The sequence below is a fragment of the Dermacentor silvarum genome, chromosome 2 (assembly GCF_013339745.2).
Source record: "Dermacentor silvarum isolate Dsil-2018 chromosome 2, BIME_Dsil_1.4, whole genome shotgun sequence".
Lineage (NCBI taxonomy): Eukaryota > Metazoa > Arthropoda > Arachnida > Ixodida > Ixodidae > Dermacentor > Dermacentor silvarum.
This window is the reverse complement of record NC_051155.1, coordinates 200825986-200851435: the sequence shown is the minus strand read 5'-3', so window position 1 is coordinate 200851435 and position 25450 is coordinate 200825986. Positions and strand designations below refer to the sequence as shown.

Sequence of the window (25450 nt, the reverse complement as noted above, 5' to 3'; positions counted from 1 at the left end):
TCGCTTTGTATGCCAGTAGTCGAACTCCGGAGCCATCGCCATGTTTCCATGAGACAGCTTTGTTCGCAGCAAAGATGTGTTTAAACACACTTCGATGCTAATGTATAAAGTCCGACTCCTCAGTTTTTTTAGAATTATTGGTTACAAGAGACATGGTTTCTCGGGTCCCTTGAGTGTCTCTTGTAACGAGGTTTTACTGTATAAGATTTTACTCATGAAAAGTTTTGCTTCATGGCATGTAAAAAATATATAATTTTTTAAAACTCACTAATGCCATCACATTTACAGGCTAAGAAATCTCACTTTAACACTTAGACAGAATAGATACATCCTAAATAACTGCTTATCAGCAGCTCGGTAGTATCAGTGGTCATGGTGTATTCATCTTCAGCAAAATTAAAAGTTAATGCTGCTGGTGAACTCATGCACATGGCTGATACAGAAATGAATGCACTTACTAGGTAGACCCCTGTGATCCTGTAATCCTTACGAACAATGCACTGAGGGGTGTCCTTAAAATACTCGCATCAGAAGAATGCGTGAAAGAGCTAGTTGGTGTGTATTAATAAACCTTACCGCAAATAGGACGACACAAGAAAGACAGGACCGCTATGCAAAGAGAACACAAACAACATGCCAAGTTTGTAGAATATACTGTTGGCATTGTCGTAATAATCCCTTGGCATGTGTCAACATCGGCCACACTGACTACTATGATAATGAGCGCCTGAGAGAGCATGTGCGGTCCTTAACAGCAGGAACCAGCTGGCATTTAGCAAAACACTGCAATATCTGCACTTGTCAGGCTCTTCTCAAAAAGACTGTGACATTGAAACAGAGCCAGGATATCATTGCCCAAGAACTATCAAAAGTATTTTTTATAAAACCACTTGGATCAGAATGTGTCAGTGTTGCTTCTATTGCTCTGTACAACACTGAATTTAGTTTTTTTTTTTTTTATCTCTTGTACAATCTGCTCTTTTGATCTGTCTCTCATGATGGCTTCTCTGTGCATGCTCTTTATGTCTGGGTTCTTGTGAGTAAGGGTGTGATGTAATGCTAGCCGAGGCCCGAGAGTAGCGTTTTGTCCTGTCTCCTCTTATCATCCTGTTAACACTAAGGTTTATCATGGAGAATGTGATCTCAGCAGCACATGTGGCTTACATTACACATTGTGTGAAGTAGTGTTGCAATGTACAACATTGGAGTAGCTATAAGTATAGTGGTGTTCTGTTTGGCGGGATCTCCTTCCCAGGATGCAGTTTCACAAAGCGTTCACCTTGTTGGAGGCTTGTAGGACCAACAATGCTGCAAGACACTACATCCATGCCGGTGGCCAGAGCAACGCAAAAGTGAAAATGTGAAAACTTATGCAGGGTGTTTGCCTACAACGGGTGCCCCCTCGTGCAATATGAAAGGGAACACCCAACTGGCTGTGCTGCTTAAATACGCATACCTGATGTAAAATTTTTCAATGAGACTGGCTGTTTAACAAGGTTACTTGCTACATATCAACATGCGATATTAAAATACACACAATGCAAATAATCATTGCTTAAAAACGAATTTAGTGTGCCCTTTCATATTGCTCACAACTGTACACACCACACTAAGCAACAGGTCATGGGTAAAGGGTGTTTGAAACGTGAACATCAACTGGCAGAATTTGATGATGGTTCCTAAATTGAGCACACATCAGTGAAGTTCCTCTTTTTTTTTTTTTTTTTCACAAGCATTCGAAATGCCTCGTTTCAGCATGTATTACAGCAAAAAAAAAAAAAAATTGGCTGAGGTAAACCTTGTAAAATTGGCTCTTGTAAACCTAGTTCTCACAAGCAAAAGGTCTGTTTGGCTTGGCTTTGCAAAGACTATGTACACAGTGTTTCATTTATGCACGCTTCCACGCTTGGCAAGCTTTTCTATAATGTGCTAATCTGGCCTCCCTGTGCTCCGGTGTTTCAGCAGCCAACTTTGCCTTTGCTTGAGATTTCGCAGCCTGCCGTCTAGCTAAATGTACTGGATGATTGGTTTCAGCCTGTCACTTGCGCTGAAGCACACGCACAGAACAGCGAGCAAGTGCCGGCGAAGCAGCCATTAAACCGGTTAAACCCTCACCTAGTCAAGTGGTACTTGCAGTGGCGAGGCTCCAAGCGAGTGCAGCTGCGACGCCTCTCCGCAGCGTATCATCTGGCGTAACGTCACACCTGCCACACGCACTCCACGGCTCCAGGTCATTGCGATGCGATGAATGACCCTGCGAGACATCGTGTAGTAGAGCTTTCGCTCTAAAAAGTCACGCTGTTCTTTTAATAGCAAAGTAACTGTGGTAGCAGATGTTGGCTTGTGGTGCTTGTTGCAATGTCTTGGAAATAAAGAGTGTGATTCGAAATTAAATAAGCTGCACGTAGCAAGATAAAATGTAAAAGATCCAGTGTCTATGCCACTTGTCTTTTGGGCACTGTGACAACTGTGACCACACTTCTGATCACAATATGTGCCTTTATTTGTCTAGAGCATGGTGGGCCTGTCTATATACTATGCCTAAAGTCCCTGTATACACTTTTTTTGAAGCGAGCATATCCATGGATTTGGAGCTATGCCCACAGCACGCTGCAGCATTCTGTAGGTGGGCAAAAAAGCTATAGTGTGCGCAATTGAAAATGGAAGCCAAGATGCATAACACCACTTCAGAAGAATTCAGTGCCATTCCACTCTGTGAAGGCGGATTACCGGCGGAGCTGTATATATGGTGATAAACTGTAAATAAAGACACATGCCACATGAATTGTCATTTTCTACCGTCTTTATTATTTTGTCACTAAGGTGATTATAGCTTTGTGGTCACTATGATAGACGGCCATTGGTTGTGTAAGACGCTGGAAAGGGTTTCTTCGCGAACGTCAAGTCTATGCAGGACCGATGACGTGTGGTAGGCCCACCGATGTTTGTATAGCCCTGAATGCCGAACTTTCCCAACAGAAATGCCAAGAACCACTTTCTGTCTGGCCGAGACAGGTCTACGTTGAAATCACCCACAATTACGATGGGCGTGGAGTTGGTAGGGGTGATCCAACCAAATGCGTCAATCATAAAGTTCTCCAGGTCTCCCTTGGTCGTCCTGGGAAGAACATAGACTTTGTGACGATTTCGTCCTGAGTGCGCACGGCACACACGTCGGCACAATCCGCGGCAATGACCTCATCTGCAGTCGCTAACATATATGGAGTTAATGACCCTGCAGCCGGTTTACAAAAATTGGAGGACGCTTAAGCTTCGCCTTTAAGAGTGGAACGCGATAGCGTTATCGGGCCCCGTTCGCATCGCATTTTTCTTTGAGTAAGCTTCACTGCAACACAGAACGTGGGAAAGCCAGCATACAAAGACCAAGCTTACACCGATCCCCTTAAAGTCGGCTTCACTGCTTAACAGAAATGCATTGCTGGGAAGACGTTTTCCAGGGGCAATATAAGTCGTCTTATAGTAAAATGTGAAGGCCCTAGCACCTTTATTTATTATTTTGTTAATTGTTTGCTATTGCCCCGACGCGCGCGCGTGTCCAAAACGCATTAGGCAGGTGAAGTCCCAATTTGACCTGCCGACGATGCGAACGCCATCTGGATATGAATTTCGCAACTAACCTATCCGAGCGTAGAAATGCTGGAAAAGAGATTTGTGTTTGAGTTTTCTCCAACGTTTTTTTCTCGTAACAGAATTATGTTTTCTCGTACATTCAAATTACAATCCGATGCCACCATGTCTGTAGGTTGTGGTAAGTCGTACTTTACCATTTTTCTGACGGATTTCACTGCGATAAATTCAATTTTTGTTCATTAACACATTGCGCCACGCGGACGGCCTGCGCGGTTGGGGATGATTTTCTCCTCCTCGGACGCCGACGTTGTATTTTCTGCGACGCGGGGCCCTTCGCTATCGCGTTAGTATACGCGGCCTACCCTTCACACGGCCGGAACACAACTGAGATGACGTGCCTATATGCAGTGCGTGACGTCACCAGCCAAAGAGATACACCCATTGGCTATTTTCAGTTTTATGCGGATTTCTGCCGACGCCGTGAGGTTCCGTATAAAGTCCAACGGCGATGAAATCGTCGCCACGCGCCGCATGCTGTATGTGCGAGTATGAGCGAACGCACGGCGGAGATGGATGGATGAAAAACTTTATATGATCCTGCAAGGCTATAGGGTGACCCATAAAAGGGCTAATCTCACGTCGGGACCGGAAGACGGAGCTTCGCGGCCGCGTCGTGGGCTCGCTGGACTACCCAAATCTGTTCAACCAGACTCGGACTGCGAGCAAACGCGACTTATTCCGTCGCGCGAAACGCCGTGGGGGGATGGTAGGGACTCGGGAGCTAGGAGGGGAGACGACGTTTAAAGCTGCGGCACCAAATGCGTATTTATATAAAAACGTTGCGAGGCTAGAAGGTGGTAAATGCTCCTGAATTCTGCTCGACGAGTGTCCCGTTCTGATCTTGTCGAAAACCTCCGAGCCGCCAGGCACCGGTAACAGTCACCAACGCCGCGCGCGTTCGGTGCGAACGCGGGCAAAACGCTGACGGCGTCGACAAGTTTTGTGTGTTGCATGGTGCTGCTAGCTGATAAAACTACTATCCTTACATCCGTATAGCTATCTACTAATTTGCTATCGCAATTGATGCTTCGCCTTTCGGGTGAAACTGCTACATTTTTTTTTTTTTGCACAACGGAGCCAACTGTAAACGAAGATGATGACGACGTTCGCGCGAGCAATGACACGAGCGCGCTCGCGCGGTTGCGCCGAGGGACGCCGACCAGCCCAACGTTTATAGATACTTTTTCGAAAAAGTATCTGTAAACGTTGGACCAGCCAGCTACGGAAGAAGTCGACGACGCTCGAACTTTGTATCTAGCTACGGCCAGAGGTGACACAGAATTTTGAACAACGGTACGAACATATTTATTATCCTTATTGGTGGTCATCGTGACGACAGGTACGCACACACATTCGCGTATCACGTAAGACAGTGAATGCCTCATACCCCCGTAAACGCGGCCTCCCCATTACAGCGACAGAAGTGAGTCTACGCTAGAATGATGAGCGGCAACGGAGCTACGGCAACGACGAACGCGTGAGCAGTTGCACGAGCGTGTTCGCGCGGTTGCTCCGAGGGGCGCCAACGAGCAGCTGTGGAAGACGACTACGTTCGAGCCATTGCTGCTGATGATAGTTTTTTAGGGACGAAGTTCCTTAGGGTCGAGCCTTGTCCCCCGTCGCGCCGTTGTAGCCACGCTAGTACTCGCTGCTCCCGCTAGAGGAGCAGCTGTGCTCTCTTTCTCTCTCGTCCGTAGCTAGGGGCGCTGCGGTGCACAAGGGCGTAAAGCCCCTCAATGGGCGTTCGTTCCCGACGTACAGCGTACTAGAATTCTAGTACACTGTACCCGACGCGCGCTACTACTAAGTGGTTCATTTGGAAAGGGAAGGGGTTGGCGCTATCTTCTGCAGCCCTTGAGGGAGCACGGCTCAGCGCTCTCTTTCTCGTTCCCGACGCGCTCTCTCTCTCTCATCCGTAGCTAGGGGCGCTGCGGTGCACAAGAGCGTTCATTCCCCGACGCGCTCTCTCTTTCTCTCTCGTCCGTAGCTCTGGTTTACCCGAATGATCCCCCGGTGCTTCGCCCACTCATCATCATTCACGACGTGGATATGTGGTGATTTTTTGGTCTACGCGCTCGGTCTACGCACGCAGCGATCTGCTGGAAACTAGCTTAACAGCTCCGCTGTAAAAAGACCTGGCAGACCTGCGTGTGGCACACAGAATACGGACATTGACAGCAGAAGGCCTCTTATGATGTTGAGCACCTTCCATAACACATGTAAACATCTGCTGTACACAACGCAGTGGTACCTACAGCAAACACGTGCTACTCAGAGTGACAGTTCAGATGGGCGGGCCTCTTTCCTTTATGAAACCATAGCAAGTGTGTTGTAAATCACACGCATTGACTGAAGAATATGTACAACACCACTTTTATGCATACTCTGTTGATTCTCGGTGATTGAATGTTGATGCCATAAAGCATATCTACAAGTTGATATATGTTTACCAACAGTGGCGCGGTTTTCCAGAAATACCTATTCATACCAGTGCAAGCTGAATGCATTGTGGTGTAGTTCCCTTACAGTATGATTCAGGCTTTATTTTTGTGGCACCTGTGTAACATGTTAACGACAATGACAGCTCTGGACATATCCAAACCAGGAGCGTGTGTTAATGCTGCAAAATTAAAACAAACATAATGGAGCATTGCACCATTTTTTTTTCTCCGGTAGTTTAAAGGGCTAATAGCTGTTACGGCCCCTTTCAGTGATTATTGCTTCAAAAAACTGCACCCCCCCCCCCCCACCATCAATATCGTTCTCTTTCACACATCCAACTATAAAAAATCAGCACAGAAAAATAAAGGGTCCTACAGATATTCTCTTCTCACTGCTACTTACCTGTTCAATGCCCAAAAACCGTCACTTCAATGCAACTAATCTTGGCTAATATACCATGCAAATGACCTTGTTACATCACAGTTTTGCGATTTCACTTAGTTGCAATTATAAGCATTTGGTCACAGGCCTGTGACTGTAACAAAGCGTCTTCACAAATTGACATGCATATATGAGCAAAGAGCACAACTATTTCAGTCACAAAATATGATTAACTGTCTTGAAGTGTTTTATACCGAAATATTTTTTTTTTCTGGAAACGTGGCATGCACTTAAAAGGAAAAAAAAAATATCTTGGCCCTAGCATGAACATTTGTCATTTCTGGCCACTCGTTGTAATTATAAAAACGTAATGACTTCCAGATATTATGCAGTTTTCTCTTTTATAAAAAACAACAACAACAACAACTGAAATGTGTGTCAATGACTTTATGAATTAAAAGAAATAACACTTCTTAGCACCAGTGATGCATTACATCACATCAGACTTCCTGTGGAGCATGGTAATGTATCTCTTCAAAGCACGAGTGCTTGATGGTATTCTCCACACAGTGTACCAAACGTTGCTGTTTTTTGTTAGAAAAAGTCGGCAATGGCACTTTTTGCAATGGCACTTTTTTGACCTTGAGAAAACGAAGTTGCTTTCTCATACGTATGCACCATCAGTGAAGGGGACAACCCACTGTTAGTGTCAGAAAGCTGTATTATAATTACATAAATTGGTCAGCCAAACAGACAATTTTTGTGTTTGATTAACAGCAAACCCCCCCCAATCATGTCAAAGTTTTTCTGAGTCACAACAAACAATTCAGAGCAATTGGGTTCTTTCCTGCTGTTCCAGGTATGAATTGCATCTGCATTCACACTAGCATGGCTGCAAAAGGCTGGTCACACAGCTTCAGCACACTGAATAACCTACAACATTTTGAACTCTCGGATGAACTAAAGAGCAGAGGGACATGATGCAAATCATGTGCAAGTGAGGTGTTTTGGTATGTGAGGCATCTCATTCCCTGGGGGAGTGATGCTAGTGTCAAAGAGTGAATCATATTTCAAGTAAACTAATGTCTTCCACTGCATGGTTATCTAGAAATTTGCATTAGACTTGCATAATGTTGAGAGTATAATGCACAGCCTTGGCAACAGACACCTTACAGTGCAACACATTAGTCCTCCCTTCCAACATTTATCAGCCCACTGCTGCGAAGGAGCTTGTTTGCAATATAACTGTCCTCCGCAGGGTATGCATTAAATGATACACAAAACAATAACAAAACAAAAGCACTTTTACTGTGCTTGCAATTGGTACCCGTACCACAGGCCAACATATTGCATTTTCAATAAATAATGAGGACTAGTGTCTCAGAAGACAGCACCGTCGTCCAAATTGTCATCTTCGTCATCGCCATAGCCTTCGCCATTGTCAAAGTAGTTATTAATGTAGTCTGTCTCCTGGAAGCAGAGCAAAACAAAGTGGATGATTATTAACAAGCTAACCCATGAAATCACATTCAGACAAGCAGTTCACCACCTGTTGCTACATTTCCATACCTGCCACCTTTTAAATTTTATTGTAAAATTCTCGATTTGTAGAGCTTGTTTATAATTGCCATATTGACACCAATAACTTTACGATTTGTTTGCATCCAGTTTAGGGCAAAACTGATTTCAATTAGAGCAACACTTATTTATAAAGAATGCAGATGCAGTCTTCGACTAATTTTTGGAGCCCAGTTTTTGGAATCTCTTGATTATTCAGACCTAACCGTGGCAGCATCACCAACACGTAGAACCAATGTAAAATGGTAACGTAAATTTCTGCTGCTGTTGCATGAATGTTCCATGAATAAAAGTCACAAAAATTTTCATTTGTTGGTTGCAGGTTATTGTTGCCGATACTATACTGTTTATAGCATCCATGCAGAAGTCTGCAAATTTTTTAATGAACAGTCAGAATTTAAATAGTAAAATAATTTTTACTATATTTAATCAAATATTAGTATTTTTCAACACCTACGGTTACCATGTCTTCATTTTTGTTGCCAGACTAACATTTTTGCATGTGTGCTTGGGTCATAAACAGTAATGTATGTGAAACCAAACTTTGCCTTCATATATATGTTGCACAGTTTTCAAGAAATGAAGTGGTTAGTGGCACCTGTCCTGTTGTCTACTCTTACTTGTCATCTTGTTTTGTGCCATTTCTAGCAAGATGAACCTGTCTAACTAGGCCAACTACAAGTCATACTTTTGCTGGTTTCATCGTTTTGCGATTGCCAGAATCAGAGACATGCTACATTTTTCATTTAAAGATATTGTGTGCACATTAAATTATTCTTTCTTTAAAAGGTCTACCATCATATGTTAGTTTTCTACTTTGAACCTATAAAAACTGGGTGTGCATTAGATTGCGGAGCATGTTCAAAATTAGATAAATACTACTGCCAAATCAAGCAGCGGTGTGTTTGAGCATTTTTTTCTGCCTTTTCTTTATTTCGATCTACCAGATAATTCAATCAATTTTGTCGATATCGTCAAGGCAGAATTTTCTGAAATCGACTTTATTAACCCTTTCAATGTCAGGTTTTTTCAGAGGTGATGCACCCACAGTGTCGTTTTTTTTTTTTTTTCTTAAATAGTATAAAACGAACACAATGGTATATTTTTGGTAGTGCAGAAATAAAAAAAAATGGCACGGATCATGGCAAATGCTCTTTTGGTGTAGTCCTCACATTCCTATCTGACGGAAGGAATGCCAAAAGGAACATGGTAGGACACAAACGCACAAACGTACCGGTACACCAATGACGCTGAAAGGGTTCTTAAAGCAGTGGTTAGTTAGGCTTTGCGAAGTAATCAAAGATTTGATTCGTGATGCAATTAATGTCTACCTTTTCAACCTTGCTGAAGTGGCAGAGCAGAGTCTACAAGATAAAGCTGGTGTAAAAGGCGCTAAGGTAATGCAGACAGGGTACATTTCTACATAAAGTTTCTTCTGTCATATCTGCCCTTGCTGACACAGTGGCAATCACCATGCAATGAAAGTGACAACTAGCAAAAATATAACCCCTGCTAAGCACCACACATATTGCTGAGTCGGCCAGGTGGCAGCAATGCTTTACCTCTTCCAGCTCCTCCTCTTCGTCCAGCTCTTCGGCCCCCTCTTCCTCGTCTTCATCATCCCCTTCTTTAGGCTTCTTCTCGCCAGGTTCCTCCTCACCCTCACCACCACTGTCACCTCCTCCCACCTCTTTTTCTTCAAGGGCCTACAGTGAACCATGACAATAGCATGTTCATTTCCTCAGCACAGTAAGATGAGCATCAAGTGTCCCACTGCTGGTTGGTTCAGATTAACACCACAGAAAAGATTTCGAAATTTCAGAGGTAGCACTCCTAACGTAGATTTATTTCAAGACCTCTAGATTGTGTGACAAGTCTCCCACTGTGTCAATTGCACCAAGTGAGAGGTGTTGACTTGGGCAAGTTTGTTGTACAGTCAGTATCTGTAAGGACTGTTAAGCTTGGTTCGAATAATCTGTAAATATGAAATGACAGATGTGGTTTAATACCATGGGCACATTTTGAGGCTTCTCGAACATAGCTGAACAAGCTTATCTCAATTTAAAGGGGCCCTAAACAACTTTTTATCAAAGTCGAGAGATGCATTTGAAGTTAAATTAGAGTATTTCGGAAATACTTTGCCGCAAAAAGTTTTCAATGCATTCAGCAGAAGCGGAGTTATTGGCAATCAAACATACACTCGCAGTGCTTCCACTTCTTCAATGATTTGCATGGTGAAGGCTACGGCGTCCACAATGTTACGCCTACTGAATGTCACCGTGGCATGCAGTTCAAATGTGACTTTGGATGTTCACGTAGACGCCGCTATTTCATGATTTCGGCGCCTACGCCATGTCAAACGCGTTTGTCTCCAGTGAGCCGCAGTGTGGTCAGCCAGTGGACTTGTCGTGCCACCTCGCACCGGCCGCGGATGCTACTCTACATAGCAGACCGCAGCTACATGCGACTGCAGCATTTGCTTTGTGCACAACAGAGCTAGAGTCAGGGAAGCAGTCACTTGCTCAGTATTGAACTGTCTGGATGAACATCTGCAGTAGCATTCATTCTAATGCCAGAGTCTTGACCTCCACTCAACCCCTTCTTCCCACCTTTTCCCACTCCCTAACTGCTGACACCATTGATTTAACGGATGTCAAATGTGAAATGGTATTATCGCTACAGATTTTAATGCTTGTGCGTCGTCGCATATTTTATACTGAAAGCAGTGTAACAGATAGCTACACATGAACCCAAAGAACAAGCTGCTGTCAAATGACAGTTTTTGATGCGCTGAGCAGGCATGCCTTTCCTTCACATATACTGTTGGCACTTGAACAGTAAACCTCCAGTGTTTGTTGTGCATCTGAGTAGCCATCCCATCAGGTTATTCGTTGTGAAAACATACAATTATATGCTATACACACTTGTAGCTTTTTCTGTATGTCGATTCCCGTTGCTATGGCGTCAGGTCCTCCAGAGACTTTGGGCGCTTTTTTGCTCTTTTTCGTCTTCTTGGAAATCTTTAGTTCCGTCGGGAAGTAAGAAAGATCTGCGCAGAAACAGCATGCACTCTTAGTGGCAGTTTGTAGGTTCTCCTGAAAGTCTAGTGCACTCCTCGAAGTAATCCACAGCACGGAAGCTTCACATATGTAAGGAATACTTAATACGATTTTTGATGCACGGGTCCAGTAACAAAGAGTTACACATAGTGGCTGCTATTGCAGTTAAAGAAAAACGTATGAGCCTACATAAAGTGCACAATCACGAAGGCACTCGGTGAGCGCGTCATACGTGATTCGTCGGCACAGCTGGAAGACTGGATCTTACCGTAGATAACGTCAGGCGCCTTTATACGGTAACGGTCCGAGTACCTCTCCACAGTTTGCTGCGGCTTGCAAGGAGGAATGTTGAAACTGGACGCGCGCAGGTTCTTGCGCTGCTCGTGGAGGAGGACGGCCAGATATGTGTTCTCTTCCGAATTCACCAAAGGTGCCGGGGAAAAGTCTAGGGGCTGCGAACAGTGAACCGTGCAAAACGCATCTCAGTCTCGCGTTTGCACTCAATAACCAGAAATGTGAAACAGTGCATAACTAAGCACTTCGTACGAACTACACTTAGTAGAGCATGCGGGATTGCGAGGCAGGAACGAGACATGTAGCTGTACTACAAACCGGGAATGTTGGAGGCGGCTGCGCGCAGAGTGTGAGCGCTGCTTCTTGCCTCGTCAAACCCAGTTGTTCCACATTGAATGACATTCCGCCACCCCGACCGCGACCCCTTCCCCGTCCCGCCATGGTAAAAGAAAAATGCTAGCTTGATTGAAGGAATGTTGATCGATTGTGCTAGAGCAAGGCCAGAGATTCCTCAAAATTCCGCAACCAAACACAAGCACGTGGAAATGCAGATGCGCCCTGCGGTCGTGTCGCGCAGAGATAGGGGCGTGAGTCACACGTATTCAGTGTACATGTGCGTAAGAGGGCATTTAATGTGAACGTATTGCATGCAAGACATTTCTTAAAATTATGATGCATTTTTTAAAGTTTCATAACTTGCATATGTTTTTAAATAACGCGCTTTGTGCTGTGATGCCAAAATACGATCTAGCGGCTCATGCAATCCAAACAATAATCGCACTAAACAACATGGCCGCGTCGTGTGCGTGAGTTTCCAGCCAACATGACATCACCGACCAAGGTAACCGTTTCGACAGTCAGCCGGTTTCATATCAGTGGCTTTGCGAAAGGACGAAAAATAAGCCTTGATGGCTGTCTTGTCCAGTGTAAACAGAGCTCAGATTGCAGGCGTTTTTTTCTTCTCGCACATGCGCTATGTTTTGGCGGTAACGCGCTTCCAAAAATCGTTTTTGAATCTTGCTTTGACTCAGTTTTCTTGAAGCTCAAGTAAACACCTGCCATGCTACTGAATTAGCGAACACTTGCACATTCATTTTGACGTCCCCAAGCACGGTGTTTCAAGGCAGCGCTGAGGAAATGCTGTCCCGCTCGAGTACACCGCTTTCCTACTTGCAAATGCTTCGAAATGCCAGACGCGCAAACGATGAAATAATACGCACGGCGTCTCCCTGAGCAAAAATTAGCGTCACATTGCTTTTTGCACTGCGTACAAAGCATGACGCGTTGTCAACAGAGAGGAAACACGATATACGCGAAGTTGGTCTTGTGGCACGCTCGGACATTTTTTTTTTTTTTTCCGTCAGTGGTCATCCCGGTTCAGCCCCCCCTGTCACTCCACTGAGATAGGTCTCTCCGAACATTGGCGCGTTGCTCCACAGTTACACCTCTATTTCGCCGGCTTCGTTAAAAAAAATTTAAGCGTTTTGTGCACGCAGTGGCGCATTCAGACTTTCGGCGCTCGGCTTGGTTTCAGAAGCGCCGAAAGTTCCCAGCCGACGGTCTCGCAGTGCTTGGCCGCAGGCCGAAGTAAAGCATGCGTTCTCCTCCTTGCAGTCCATCGAGGTGAAGCTGGAATTAGGTCATCGGGCCGTGCTGCGTGCGCGACCGACGGCCGAGGGTTTCACCCACGACTGGACCGTGTTCGTGCGTGGACCCGAGGGTTGCAACATCCACCACTTCGTCGACAAGGTCGTCTTCATCTTGCACGAAAGTTTTCCCAAGCCCAAGCGAGGTATGCGCTTTTGTGTGCTTAGGGTGTTTCATGATCTCCCCTACCGCCGTGTCTCTTGTCACCTGCACGTTTGAGCTGTGTTGCGCGTTTATCATCTTCACATTGGCTCCACCACGCCGAGCGTGATGAAGAAAGGACAGTCTAAAGCATACAGGTTGAACAAGTAGCTTTAGCATAAATGCAGGTAAATGAAAAGACAACATAAAACCTACAAATTGAACAAGTAACTTTAACTTAACGACAGGTTAACTCGTACACAAGTGGCAAATTTCAGCTGCTGCCGGAAATCATATATTAAAAGGTCACCTGCACGGGAGGGTAATGGAAGTGAAGTATGTGCATGTGACTAATTAAAGAAATTGAATGCTGTGTTTGCCAGTTTTCAAGCTTTGCACTGGGATAGCAAAGCAGTTTTAACTGTACTTGGATAACGGGGGGAAAAATAAACTGACAAAGAAACATATGGATACATTTTTCTTACTTGTTTTAATACACAAGATAAATTTATGATTTCTATATATGTTGTTCAGGTTTAATAAGAATTCACTGACTAATAATAATTCACTTACTGGCTCAGTAAGCTTAGGCCCTTAGCTTACTGAGCCAGTAAGTGAATTCTTATTAGTCAGTGAATTCTTATTCTCGTTCTGCTGAGCACGAGATCGCGGGATCGAATCCTGGCCGCGGCAGCCGCATTTCGATGGAGGCGAAATGCAAAAACGCCCGTGTGCTTGCGTTGTAGTGCACGTTAAAGAACCCCAGGTGGTCAAAATTAATCCGGAGCCCTCCACTACGGCGTGCCTCATAATCAGAACTGGTTTTGGCACGTAAAACCCCAGAAAGAAGAAGATATTCTCATACAATTGATACGTCTGATGAAATAATACAGGGAGTCACATCTTACTTTGTGTGACTGTCATCTAAAATGGACTATCTGGCTTATAAATATTGCTGAAATCATGTCTCAGTCCCAGAGGCTGGATAAAAACATGCAGATTGCAGTAGTGAAGTGGAATGAATGTTGTCAGATTACCTTTTTCCCACAAAATTTCTCTTCTCCTTGCATTTTTGTTTTTTTCCTTCTTTGTCAAAGAGTAATTCTATGAAGGGTACCAAGACTGCGTGTATTTTTTTAGCAGTGAGGCTGCGTGTATTTTGTGTATTTTCTGATTGGGCTTAGCATAAGGAAAGCTGCTGTAGAAACTGATCAGAAGAGGTATGTTGTTAAAGACATTTACAAATTCAAAAACTAACCGGAGGTCACTAGCTAATGCATCAGGCTTTGGGTGTAATGCACAGCAAGGAGTGTATTTGATAGGTGGGAGTGAATATTAATAAGTAAAGAAGGGTGAAGAATTAAAAACAAAAGGAGAATTATAGACTAGCTTTGCTCATTTTGGTAGGTATGGCAAAAGGAGAAGACAGTTTGGAGATGGAGGTTGCGATGTAGTTAGAACATGCTGTTGATATGCCTTTCATTTTGAAAGCAGGATGGGTCTAAAGCCGGGGGGGGGGGGGGGGGGGGTTTCTGGGGTTTGAATTTTATAACAATGTACACTTTGATTAGGTACAACATGAAAAAGTTCTGCTTACTTTAAAGGGACACTAAAGCAAAACACTAAATCAACTTAGACTGATAAAGTATTCTTCGAAAACTTGCTGTCGGTAATTACACTGCAATAGGTCAATTATTAGAAGAGAAAATGAAGCTCAAGGATAATTATTTTCAATTTCGCGCGAACCCCAACGTCAGCACTTCAGTGTGACGTCACAACTTCTAAGGTAATTTTTCGTATTTGGGCCACATTGGCTCGGTCAAAGTTCGCGAAACTTGCCATACTCAATCTTGGGCTTTTTTAGAACACAATGCAGTCAATATTTACCACTAAAGAACTAACTGAGACCTAGAAGACACTGTCAAAATCCATGACGTCACGGTAAGCTGGTGTGGGAACTTCAAGGTGGCGTCGCCACTCGCCTCTGTGTTTTTCGTTTCTTTCTGGCTTACCAAGTGGCTTCTCGTGGTAAGAGTGGTGTTTTCGGTATCATGGAAGGGTAATCTATGGATACAGAAAAAATCCTTTTTCCCTTTAGTGTCCCTTTAACACAGGAGAGTTGTGTATGCAGTACAATTGCTCACTCTTTGTGCATAGAAAGCTCACGTGTCCTTTTCCACGCAGTGCTGAAGGAGCCACCTTACCAAGTGTCTGAGAGCGGCTATGCGGGCTTCAACATGCCTGTGGAAGTGTACTTCCGCACCAGGGAGGACCCCAAGAAAGTCAAGTTTGTGTATGACCTGTACCTTTCCATGGATGGCACTCCAATCTCCAACATACGTTGTGAGAAGCTCACCTTCCACAACCCACCTGATGACTTCTGCCATAAGCTACTCAAGGCAGGAGGGGTGAGTGCTGTGGAATAGCTCTTGCTGCTACCACTGTCGACGGTTTCTTTTATCTCTGCTGTCATTTTGGCGAGTATAGGTATAATGTCATGTTTTTATTTTCTTGCGCTTATTGGGATGACACAAACACTTTTGTTGAGGGACGAATATAGTTAGGGTTCTTTGTTCCCGAACCTGATAAAAATTTGAGTAACGTACACTTTTAGCAGTTCTGAAGATTCTGACTTCAATTATATATTTTCAGATTTTACAATGTCGCAAGACTTACAATTACTTATCTAATTGCGAGGTTGTATGACGAGTGTCTTATCCAGAGCTGTCTGGAAGCTTCTGCCCATCCTTACTTTTCTGTACACAGAATGCACATGAGGTCTAAGAAGCATGCACTGATCATATGTCCTTTCACACCATTTTGTTTCTGACAAACATAGCATATTACAATATGCATGATAACCTACCTGCACCAGCATGCCTGAATATGTGTACCTGGTTCAGGTAATTTCGAAGGTCTTACTCTTGTTTAATATTGGGACGAAGAGGAAGCCCGATGTACAAATGTATATACAGTAAAACCTCGTTACAAGAGACGCTCAAGGGACCCAGGAAACATGTCTCTTGTAACCAAGGTCTCTCGTAACCAAAAATTCTGAAAACACTGAGGAGTCGGACTAGACCACTTTATTATACATCAGCATCAAAGTGTGTTTAAACAGCTTTGACGCGAACAGAGCTGTCTGTTGGAAACCTGGTGATGGCTCCGGAGTCCGACTACCGACATACAAAGCGACCAACGCCGCAGACGCTGTAACGGAAATCCAACTCAATGGTACTCTGTCACAGAGTTGGTGTGGGAGTGCAACAGGGATTATAAAAGCATAATGACAGAAAAATCAGTGCAATTCATAGTCACAACCATGCGAGGAATGACATCAGGCTGCGGATCGGAACAGAATCGATCCAAGGGAATGAAAATTGCAGCGCATAAAGGTTGGTACGACGTTGGCCGTGTTACGTGAGCATGTATGGGTTGTGTCTCTTCTAAATAGTGAAGAATTTACTCTGTCAAGGGCCTTGAATAATGTCGCGAACATTAACCACACGATCTACACGGACGACATCACCAACTGGTGCCCCACTGGAGGGTCAGGTTGAGGGTGCTTTGCAAGAGGCCATCGACGTGACGGAGCGGTATCTCATTCCCACCGGGCTAAGGTGCTCGCCAACTAAATTCGAGCTCTTGCTCTACAAGAAGAGGCCCAGAGGCGGTTCTCACCGGTCCTGGAAGCCAGCAACGGAGAGCCACATTACGTTATTCACTGGTAATGGCTCCCCTGTTCCACGGGTGGACACTATCAGGGTCCTAGGAATGTTTATCGAGTCTAACGGGGCCAATGGAGTCGCTGTCAAATGCATTTGTTCCAAGACCGAAAGTGCCCTCGGACTGATCCTAAGAATCGTCAGCTAAGGCGATGCGTTGCGCTGCTGAGCACGAGATCGCGGGATCAAATCCCGACCGCGGCGGCCGCATTTCGATGGAGGCGAAATGCAAAAACGCCCGTGTGCTTGCGTTGTAGTGCACGTTAAAGAACCCCAGGTGGTCAAAATTAATCCGGAGCCCTCCACTACGGCGTGCCTCATAATCAGAACTGGTTTTGGCACGTAAAACCCCAGAAAGAAGAAAAAGAAGAATCGCCAATAGGTACCGTGGAATCAGGGAGGACAATCTGATCCGAATTATCTACGCATTCGTACTATGCCACCTGGCTTATTCAGCAGCTATGCACAACTGGCTCGTGTTGGAGCGCAACAAGATCAATGCCCTAATCAGAAGAGTATTCAATCTTGCCCTCGCCCTTTCCGTCCGAACGCATACAGAAGACCTCCTTATGCTGGGAATCCACAACAGGTTCGAAGAAATCGTTGAAGCCTAAGAGTTTTCTCAGTTTGTCAGGCTCTGGCACACCAGCGGGCTGAGCCATACTTGGCATGCTGGGACGTAACCCCACGGTCGTCGGTTCTGACGCTGTTAAGCTGCCCAACGACGTAAGATCCAATATTTCCATACACCGGATGCCAAGCAATATGCATCCGACCTACAGCGATGGACGAAGACGAGTCAGGGATAAAGCTCTGCTTGCCAGTGCCCACTTGGACAAGGATCGAACATGCTTCATAGACGCTGCTTCGTACGCTCAAGAAGAAGCCTTCTCCTCAGTGGTCATCGACTGTGATTCCAAAATCATCAGGTGCGCTACCATCCGCACTTCTAGTTCCAGCGTTGCGGAACAGGTTGCGATTGCCCTTGCTTTGACGGACGGTGTACATGACATGATTTATTCAAACTCGAAGACCGCTATCAGGGCCTTTCAGATGGGAATGGTGGCTCCCCAGGCCCTACATATCATCCAAAATGTTAAAGACCTCCAACATCACTCATTGGCCTGGTTCCCTGCGCACCTTGCATTTGGGGGTGTCTCGATCAACCCCAACGAGGAGGCACACTCGGCTGCACGAGGTTTGACTGACCGTGCGCTGGGTAACGCGTCCTCTACTGGGCGACCCGAGCCTCTCTGCTCGTACAACAAGATCTGTAAGCACAATTATCTATCAAGAAGACTCCTGCCTCCGCCGCACTCCTCGCTGTGCAGGGCACAGGCAGTCACTCTGACTTCTAGAAATGCATACTTACCCGAGCTCTGCGGCACTGCCCACAATGTACCCCGAACGGTTCCCAAGCCCGGGCTGCACCTCTGCCGGTCCCCCTTTCACCCAAGAGGAAATGATTAAGCTTATTAAGGCCCAGGATCAGATCTCTCAAACTTTGCAGTCCAGAGGGCCCGCGAGAGGGCCGTCAGGTTTGACCTGATGGTCCCCGAGTGGGCCTAGCCAGGTGACGTTGAGCTTACTCGCGTCTATTGTGGACCGATTAAAGTTGTTTCACTCACTCACTCACTCACTCACTCACTCACTAGGGACCTAAATAAGTTGCCCTTAGTAACGGAGTGTCTCTTGTAACCATGTCTCTTGTATGTGATGTTAACATGGTGAACATAGGAAAACCAACCAAACCATTTTCAAATGTCTCTTAACCGAGGGTCTCTTGTAATGAGATTTTACTATGAAACTACTGTATAGACCACTTATAACGTAACCGCTTATAGTGCAGGACCGGATATAGTGCGGTCTTTTCAGACTCCTGTTAATTTTCCCATAGAACTCCATGTATACACGTATCGCTTATAGTGCAATTGCGGGAAACGAAATACCGGTTACAGTGCAGCTGCCTGGGAGTAGGGAAGTCAGCGGAGACGGCGAACGCTCCCCTCAAACTAGCGCCCCAAGGAGTGCTCGAGGAAGAAAGACGAAGTGGAGGAGAAGGGCACGTGGTGCGAATGAACAGCCAGTGAGGCTGAAACCAGAATCTTGAGTGCGAGTCATGAAATATCACGGCACGCATAGCGAGCGAGCACCACGAAACTGCCAACGCCGGCCAACGCTCGCATCACAATAACGGCAGCAAACGAAACTTCAGGGAGCGGGCGGCGCCGGCACATCACAGCGAAGGGCGCACGCGGAGACCGTGGAATGCGAGGGAGGAGTTCGGCAGGGAAGCGGATTTCGCCTCGGCAACTCCGCCGCTTCGGTGGCTCCCCTCGCCCTCCCTCGTAGCTCCCTCACTTTCGATTGTCACCGTGCGCGCCCGGCGCCAGCTCCCCGAAGTTTCGTTTTCTGCCATTATCGGGGAAGTGGGCGTTTGCCGGCGTGAACAGTTTCGTTGGCCGGCCTGGGACAGCGCTGCTGCTTCCCTCTGCGCCGTAGCCAAGGTGTGCAAGGTCAACACGTGACTAGAAAGTAGAGGAAGCATAAAGGAGAAAGAAGGGTTCACTGCCATTTTCTACACGTGGCTACGGTAGCGTGGCTGAGACGTCGGCACGTACACCCGTGAGCAAAAGTATACGGACCAGGGGTTACGCGAAAAAGCCCATTTTCTCCTCTACCTATGAACGCAACTTGAAATTTTTTTTTCGTTCGCATGCGACATTGAGGGGTCTCTCCTAAGCTTTTACTCTATGGCTGTGCCGGAGCAATGCCGGTTGGAGGCACCGCCGCGTGATTTCGTTCGAATTAACGAGGTTCGACTGTAACTTGAATGCAAACGTTCTAGCCACATTCCTCGACTGTTGCATACGCGTGGCGGCTCGGTGCATATGTGCGGGCCTTGAAAATTGTTGCTTTGGTTATAGTGCGGTATCGCTTATAGTGCGGATATTCGCGACTCTGGCGACTTACGTTATAAGCGGTCTACACTGTATTTACATGGGGAAAAGTTAGCGGTAAACGTGCAGGCTGGTACAAAAGTCACAGCTGCAGTAGGCAGTCTTCCACTTCTTCAAATGTGCACGTTTGAGCAAAGACTCCATCCGGCTGCATACACGCCTCGTAAGTGACACAATTCAGCGGCAGCAATATGGCATGTCCCTACATTGCTTCAATGCTAGTCACATTGACATTTATTCTGTGATGGGTTCTGTCGGAATCTTTTCGTTGTGCATTTTCTATGCAACTGTTTGGGTATCGGTTTCTGAATTGGATTTGGGTGCTCTATTATAAGTACCGCACAGTTTTTTCACTCCCCATTTTACTTTTCATGTGGATTGTAACAGCAGATTTTGTACTTTATAGTTAGGGCTCCGTGTTTTCGGTGTTTATTTTTCTTGAAAATTGGCGGGTGTTTATCGGAGTTTATATTTATGGCGGAAATTCGGCGTTTATCGGAGTTTATTTCCCATAAATCCCCAATTCTCCGAAATTCAGAGTTTTGCATTATTCTCAAAACACAAAAATCTTAGATCAATTCATATCTGAATACTAAAATATCAAAACACACGAAGCACATTTTATTTTTCCTAGAACGTTTGAATGGACAAAAACGTCTGTTTAGAGCCTGGAATATATAAGTAAGCGTGCACGACGAAACTTCGTGAAACTGTACGAAGCATGCTGCATTCACTCTCACACAGTCGTTAATAACACTTCAGCAAGATCTCACCTGTGTCTGCGGGGCGCTTCTTCATATGGAAGTGGTGCTGTGATCGTAAATGCTCCGCAATTCTCACGGCGCCCTTGCCGTGAGAGTTGGCAATGCTAACTGTCACACGACAAAGCTTGCAAACAATGACTCCTTCAGAGGACGTCGACTCTTCGAAATCGCTACTATACGCTTTTACGTAGTCGCCGCAAAGCTTTCGTTTTCTTCCCATTTTGCTCGCGCGAAATTTCTCTTGACGCGCCACAGAAATGCGTCATGTGAGCATGCGAAGGTTTCCGTGAGCAGGCTTTCCACGCTTGACCTTCACTGTCGTGGCTGTCTGTTCTCTCTCGCGCGCGTGGGCGAGCAGACCAATCACACACACCCAATACTCCGCGTGGCTGCAATCCACTCCAATGAAATCTCTTGAGGGGGGCAGCGGGCGGCGAAGCCCGGGACCCGTATATTCGATGTTGTCTAGGCGCCCTAGCGCCGCTGTCGCCTAGTGCACCTTAGTGTCACCAGGGGACCGTATATCAAGATGCCGTTGCGCGCTTCTGGTGCGCCTACATTCGTTGACCTGTTGACGTCTCGCGCTTCGTGCGCGACAATGCCGTTATTAAATATGCGATGAGTGCGGTCTCCGAGATACTGTCGACGCACGATAAACTTTAAATCGGTCAAACCAGAAGTTGTATAAATGAGCGCTTAGAACTTGCGCTTTCGATAAAGAACAGAACCAGATGATATTGTCCCTTGAAATCGGAGTTTATCGGATAAATTCGAATTGTCGAAAACTTTACCGGCGAATGTTTATTAGATTTTTTCGGATAAAACCAAAAACATGGAGCCCTATTTATAGTGTTTGCACGCCTACTGCTTGATAGACTTCACTATGAATTGTGGTGGTTTGAGGAACTGACGCTATACCATTAGGAAAAGGATATCCTCTTATGAAAACAATTACTGCACATTGGCACATTTCACATGAAGATTCATAATCAGTAATTTCTTACGTGGTATGCAGTGGGATAAGTGTGTTTTGATGCTTAAGCTTTATCACACTGTTAGTTTAAGAGCAGCTAGTAAGGACTATAGTTGTACTTGTGTTTAAACAAAGAACTTGGCTAACTAATTAACAGCATGAGCAAAAAACTATGAAAAACATAGAGACAAAAGAAAACGGCAGCACCAGCGCTGGTTTTGATTCTCTAGTTTCGCTTCACTCCTATTGAGTGCACCTTCCACAGAGACCAAGCTGAACCAGCTCTATTGGCCAAAACAAAAATGAATTGTAACACGAGACAAAGTTTGCGAACCACAGGTGTACTTTATTCCACTGTTCTTTGTAGTCATACATGGCATTGCAGTGCTTCCATGTATATAACTCCCAAACTGTGTGAAGTGATTATTACTGATTTTTACCTGTCGCATGCCACTAATCAGTGCACTCCTAACACACCATTTCAGTAGTTTCATCTGCATGTGCTCTGTTAGGACAATGAGTTCTTATTATTATTTTTTTTCTCACCGTCGCTCGTTGAATACACTTCTGTGCTGTTTTACAGATTTCAGCGGCAATGTTTTGCTGTTTATATATTGCCCAACACTACATGTTTAGTACATTAAGAAAACTCCTGTGTACTACATGGCGTCCCCAAGGGGCTGCAGTTGAGAGTGTTTGTAATGAAGCAGTACGTTTTATTTATTTATCTCCATGGTTCTGTTTAATTTGTGAAGGCTGTTTCATGTCTACTATTTTTATGTAATTGATTAAAGCAACACCTTGTGTTGCTGTGCTGTGTTCAAAAAAGGTACTGCTTTGTGACAAGCTACTTCTTTCTGTATGGTACTATTGCTAGCTGCTGAATTTGGCAGGCAGGCAGTTGCCAACATTGCAATTGATTGTGTTTTCTAGACCGAGGCTAACCGTGCCGGCTCAAACACATCACCTGCACCTCCTGGTAGCCCCTCACGCAACACTGGCCCACCAGCCCGGTCCAGAAGCGAAGGCCACAAGAAACCACGCATGTCAAGCGTATGTCCCTCTTCCATTCCTCTATTCACTATTTTCCAGTGGTACACACAGCATGGTAAAATTGCAGAAGTTATCATACCTCCTAAAGGGAAAAAGCTTACATTCATCATAGAGCTGCTTGTACTCCATTGTAAATTTACAGAAGTATGCAATGCTTGCCTGCATATCTCGGTAAGGGGCACAGCATCGGACATATCTTAATTAAGCACCATAGATTGTATCCACAGCGGTCCTAATAGCAGACTGGACGGTATTCTTGTATTTTCTTTTGTAATGTCAGAGCTTAGTTAAAATCAGTAGTGAAACCTGTTGCTGCCGGTGTGCTAAGTCACTTAACAAAGTGTTCCTTTTGGCAATCTACAACTAATCAGAAGTATTCATATGACAGACAGATTTTCTTCAACTTGTAACAGCCAAAAGACTGCAGAATGCATGTGGCGTAGCATTCAACGTCACAAATGCCGCTTAATGCCGCGACATCCATAACTGTGCACTATGCACTGAATACTTCCATTTTATTTTTGCATTCCTTTGAGCAGATCGAACTATCTAGGAGTGTTATGCAACTGTTTTTCGTGGTAGTCATCTGCTAGCATACACAGTACAGCCTGTCATACAGTAGAACCACAATATAAAAAAACATGGATATGACGAATTATCAGATATAATCAAGTAAATATATAAATTTTGTATGGTCATGCTTTAGTTCAGTGGAATATTCTCCTGTTGCAATGAAATCGAAAATGCAGGATCCAGCATTGTATTGATACTGAAGGAAATTATTGTTTTCACGTGCCTTATAATACAGTTAAACCTCGATATAACAAACTTCAGTACACTAGAACCCCACTGTTACGTTCCCGGGTGCTGCGTTTTCCCGGCTGTTACGTCGTTTTCGGCCGGTCGTGGCACAGCTCCCATAGAACCCAATGCATTGGTAACCCCGCTGTTACGTCTCAACTGTGGGACCGTTCCCGTATCATACGTTGCGAACTGCCACCCCGCGCCGGCCCGAGCGGCCATTTTGACTTTTCATGTCGCTTGGCTTGGTTGCTTGACGATGGCATTGGTCGCCCAAAGGGCCATGACTTATTTTCGGTTTCCGCCAGCAAAAGTATAGCCCTTGAGATCCGTATTTGCTATCTAAGGATGGTCTCTATGACGCGTTGCGGCCCTAAAATTGGTTTTGGCTCATAGATGTTCCGTATAAAGTCCAAGGGCGGTAACGCCGCGCGCCGAATGCTGTATGTGCGAGTGAAAGCGTGCGAGGGGAGCCGACGACCGCGTTTAAATCTTGTGCGCGAAAGAAAGAAAAGCAGGGAGGAAGCGCGCCTTCTTCCGTTGCGCTCGAGGCACCGGCGAGGGAGTCCGCACTCATCGAGTGTGATGTGTTCATGTTTGCATGTGGGCGCTGACACCATGCTTGTTAATATAGTCAATAAGCTAATGTTTACAAGTTTATACGGACGATAAAACTACCATTCTTACTTTGTATAGCTGTCTGCTAATTTGCTATCGCAATCAATACTTCGGCTGTCGGGCGAAAGTACGGCTTTTATTGCGATAGCAATTATATGGACACTCAAAAGCAGATTTCTGCCGTCGGCGTCGCCGTCACCGTCGCCGTGAGGTTCCGTATGACGTCAATGGAGATGAAATCGTCGCCGCGCGCCGAACGCTGTATGTGCGAGTGAAAGAGCGCGAGGGGCACGCGCGTTCTGCGCCGTGCTCGCTTAAGGGCTGCAGAAGTAGGCGTCTCTTTCCTCCTTTACAATCACCATATATGTAGAGCAAACGCGCCTTCTTCCGACGCGCGAGAGGCCGTGGGGGAGGGGGAGGGAAGGGAGGCGACGTTTAGCTGCGGCACCAAGTGCCTATTTATATCAAAGGCTCCGGCAACAGTCACAACGCCGCACGCATTTTCAGCGAACGCGGGCAAGACGCCGACGGCGTCGACAACAGTTCCGCGTGTTGCCGGTGCTGCTGCATGTCCAAGTTTATACAGCTGATAAAGCTAATATCATTACTCCGTATAGCTCTCTACAAATTTGCTATCGCAATTGATGCTTCGCCTTTCAGGTGAAACTGCGACAATTTTTCACACATAAGAATTAAAATAATATTGTATGCAGTTCAACACTACTCCCATTTCTAAATTTTTCCTGTTGCCCAGCTCTTGCGTTGTGGGGCGTCTTCCCCAACCCGTAGCGCGTATAATCGCAGCTACGTAGGGTTCGGGCAAATAAGGCAACAAGCGAGTCAACTCAACGTTTATTGCTGCGGGCAATAAAACACACTTGCAGAGGGAAGTCCGCTCTGTATAATAAGTAATAAATAGGCTTGCCTCGTTGCTGTCTAGTCACGCAAGCGAGGTCACTCACGGGTTGCAGCGGGTATATCCGTAGGGGCAGGTCAGGTGTAGCGAGGTCAGAGAGGCCCGGGGGTCTCTCGGTTGGTTTTATACCTTTTTACCTTCACGCGAGGGGAATGTCCTCCTCGCCCGTCGGATACTTTCCCTCTTCCCGCGCGGGTACGCGCGTCGCAAGAAGCGAGCGAGAACCGAGAGAGGGCAAAGTGCATCTCTCCCGTGTCCGCCCGGCTGCCGCCGCGTGCACTACGTGCGCAAGCGACGGCGAGCGCCCGCGGGAGAAGGTGGCGGTGTGTGCTCCCCACAGCGTTTCCCGGCTCTTACGTTTTTTTTTTTTTTTGCTCCCGTGAAAGACGTGTCAGCGGGGTTCTACTGTATAACGAAATTCTCGATGTAATGAAGTAAACTTTTTGT

The 25450-nt window shown here is 45.7% G+C and overlaps 2 protein-coding genes across 4 annotated transcripts in view; one reads left to right on the top strand and one right to left on the bottom strand.

Moving 5' to 3' along the window:
* Nucleotides 1-7760: 7760 nt before the first annotated feature.
* Nucleotides 7761-11982, bottom strand: LOC119442440 (DNA-directed RNA polymerase III subunit RPC7-like). The gene is made up of 5 exons (XM_037707327.2): nucleotides 11724-11982; nucleotides 11380-11563; nucleotides 10977-11101; nucleotides 9615-9758; nucleotides 7761-7944 (listed from the first exon to the last, which is right to left on the bottom strand). The coding sequence occupies exons 1-5, from the start codon at nucleotides 11844-11846 to the stop codon at nucleotides 7855-7857; spliced, it is 666 nt and encodes a 221-aa protein (XP_037563255.1). The 5' UTR covers nucleotides 11847-11982; the 3' UTR covers nucleotides 7761-7854.
* A 120-nt stretch (nucleotides 11983-12102) lies between these two features.
* LOC119442439 (protein ENL-like) overlaps nucleotides 12103-25450 on the top strand; it is a 28726-nt gene continuing 15378 nt past the window's right edge. For all 3 annotated transcript variants that reach the window (XM_049662149.1, XM_049662148.1, XM_037707323.2), the window contains exons 1-4: nucleotides 12103-12246; nucleotides 13020-13197; nucleotides 15378-15601; nucleotides 22549-22668. In XM_049662149.1, coding sequence (XP_049518106.1) covers nucleotides 12229-12246; nucleotides 13020-13197; nucleotides 15378-15601; nucleotides 22549-22668 — 540 coding nt within the window. In that variant the 5' untranslated portion in view covers nucleotides 12103-12228. The remainder of the gene's footprint in view (nucleotides 12247-13019; nucleotides 13198-15377; nucleotides 15602-22548; nucleotides 22669-25450) is intronic.

What these genes read in the sequence shown, in the direction of transcription:
- LOC119442440 (XM_037707327.2), bottom strand. Translation starts at nt 11,846, where the DNA reads ATGGCGGGACGGGGAAGGGGTCGCGGTCGGGGTGGCGGAATGTCATTC. An exon ending in GGCGCCTGACGTTATCTACG is followed by an intron (nt 11,102 to 11,379) that starts GTAAGATCCAGT and finishes GTTTCTGCGCAG; the next exon opens with ATCTTTCTTACTTCCCGACG. An exon ending in ACATACAGAAAAAGCTACAA is followed by an intron (nt 9,759 to 10,976) that starts GTGTGTATAGCA and finishes GGTTCACTGTAG; the next exon opens with GCCCTTGAAGAAAAAGAGGT.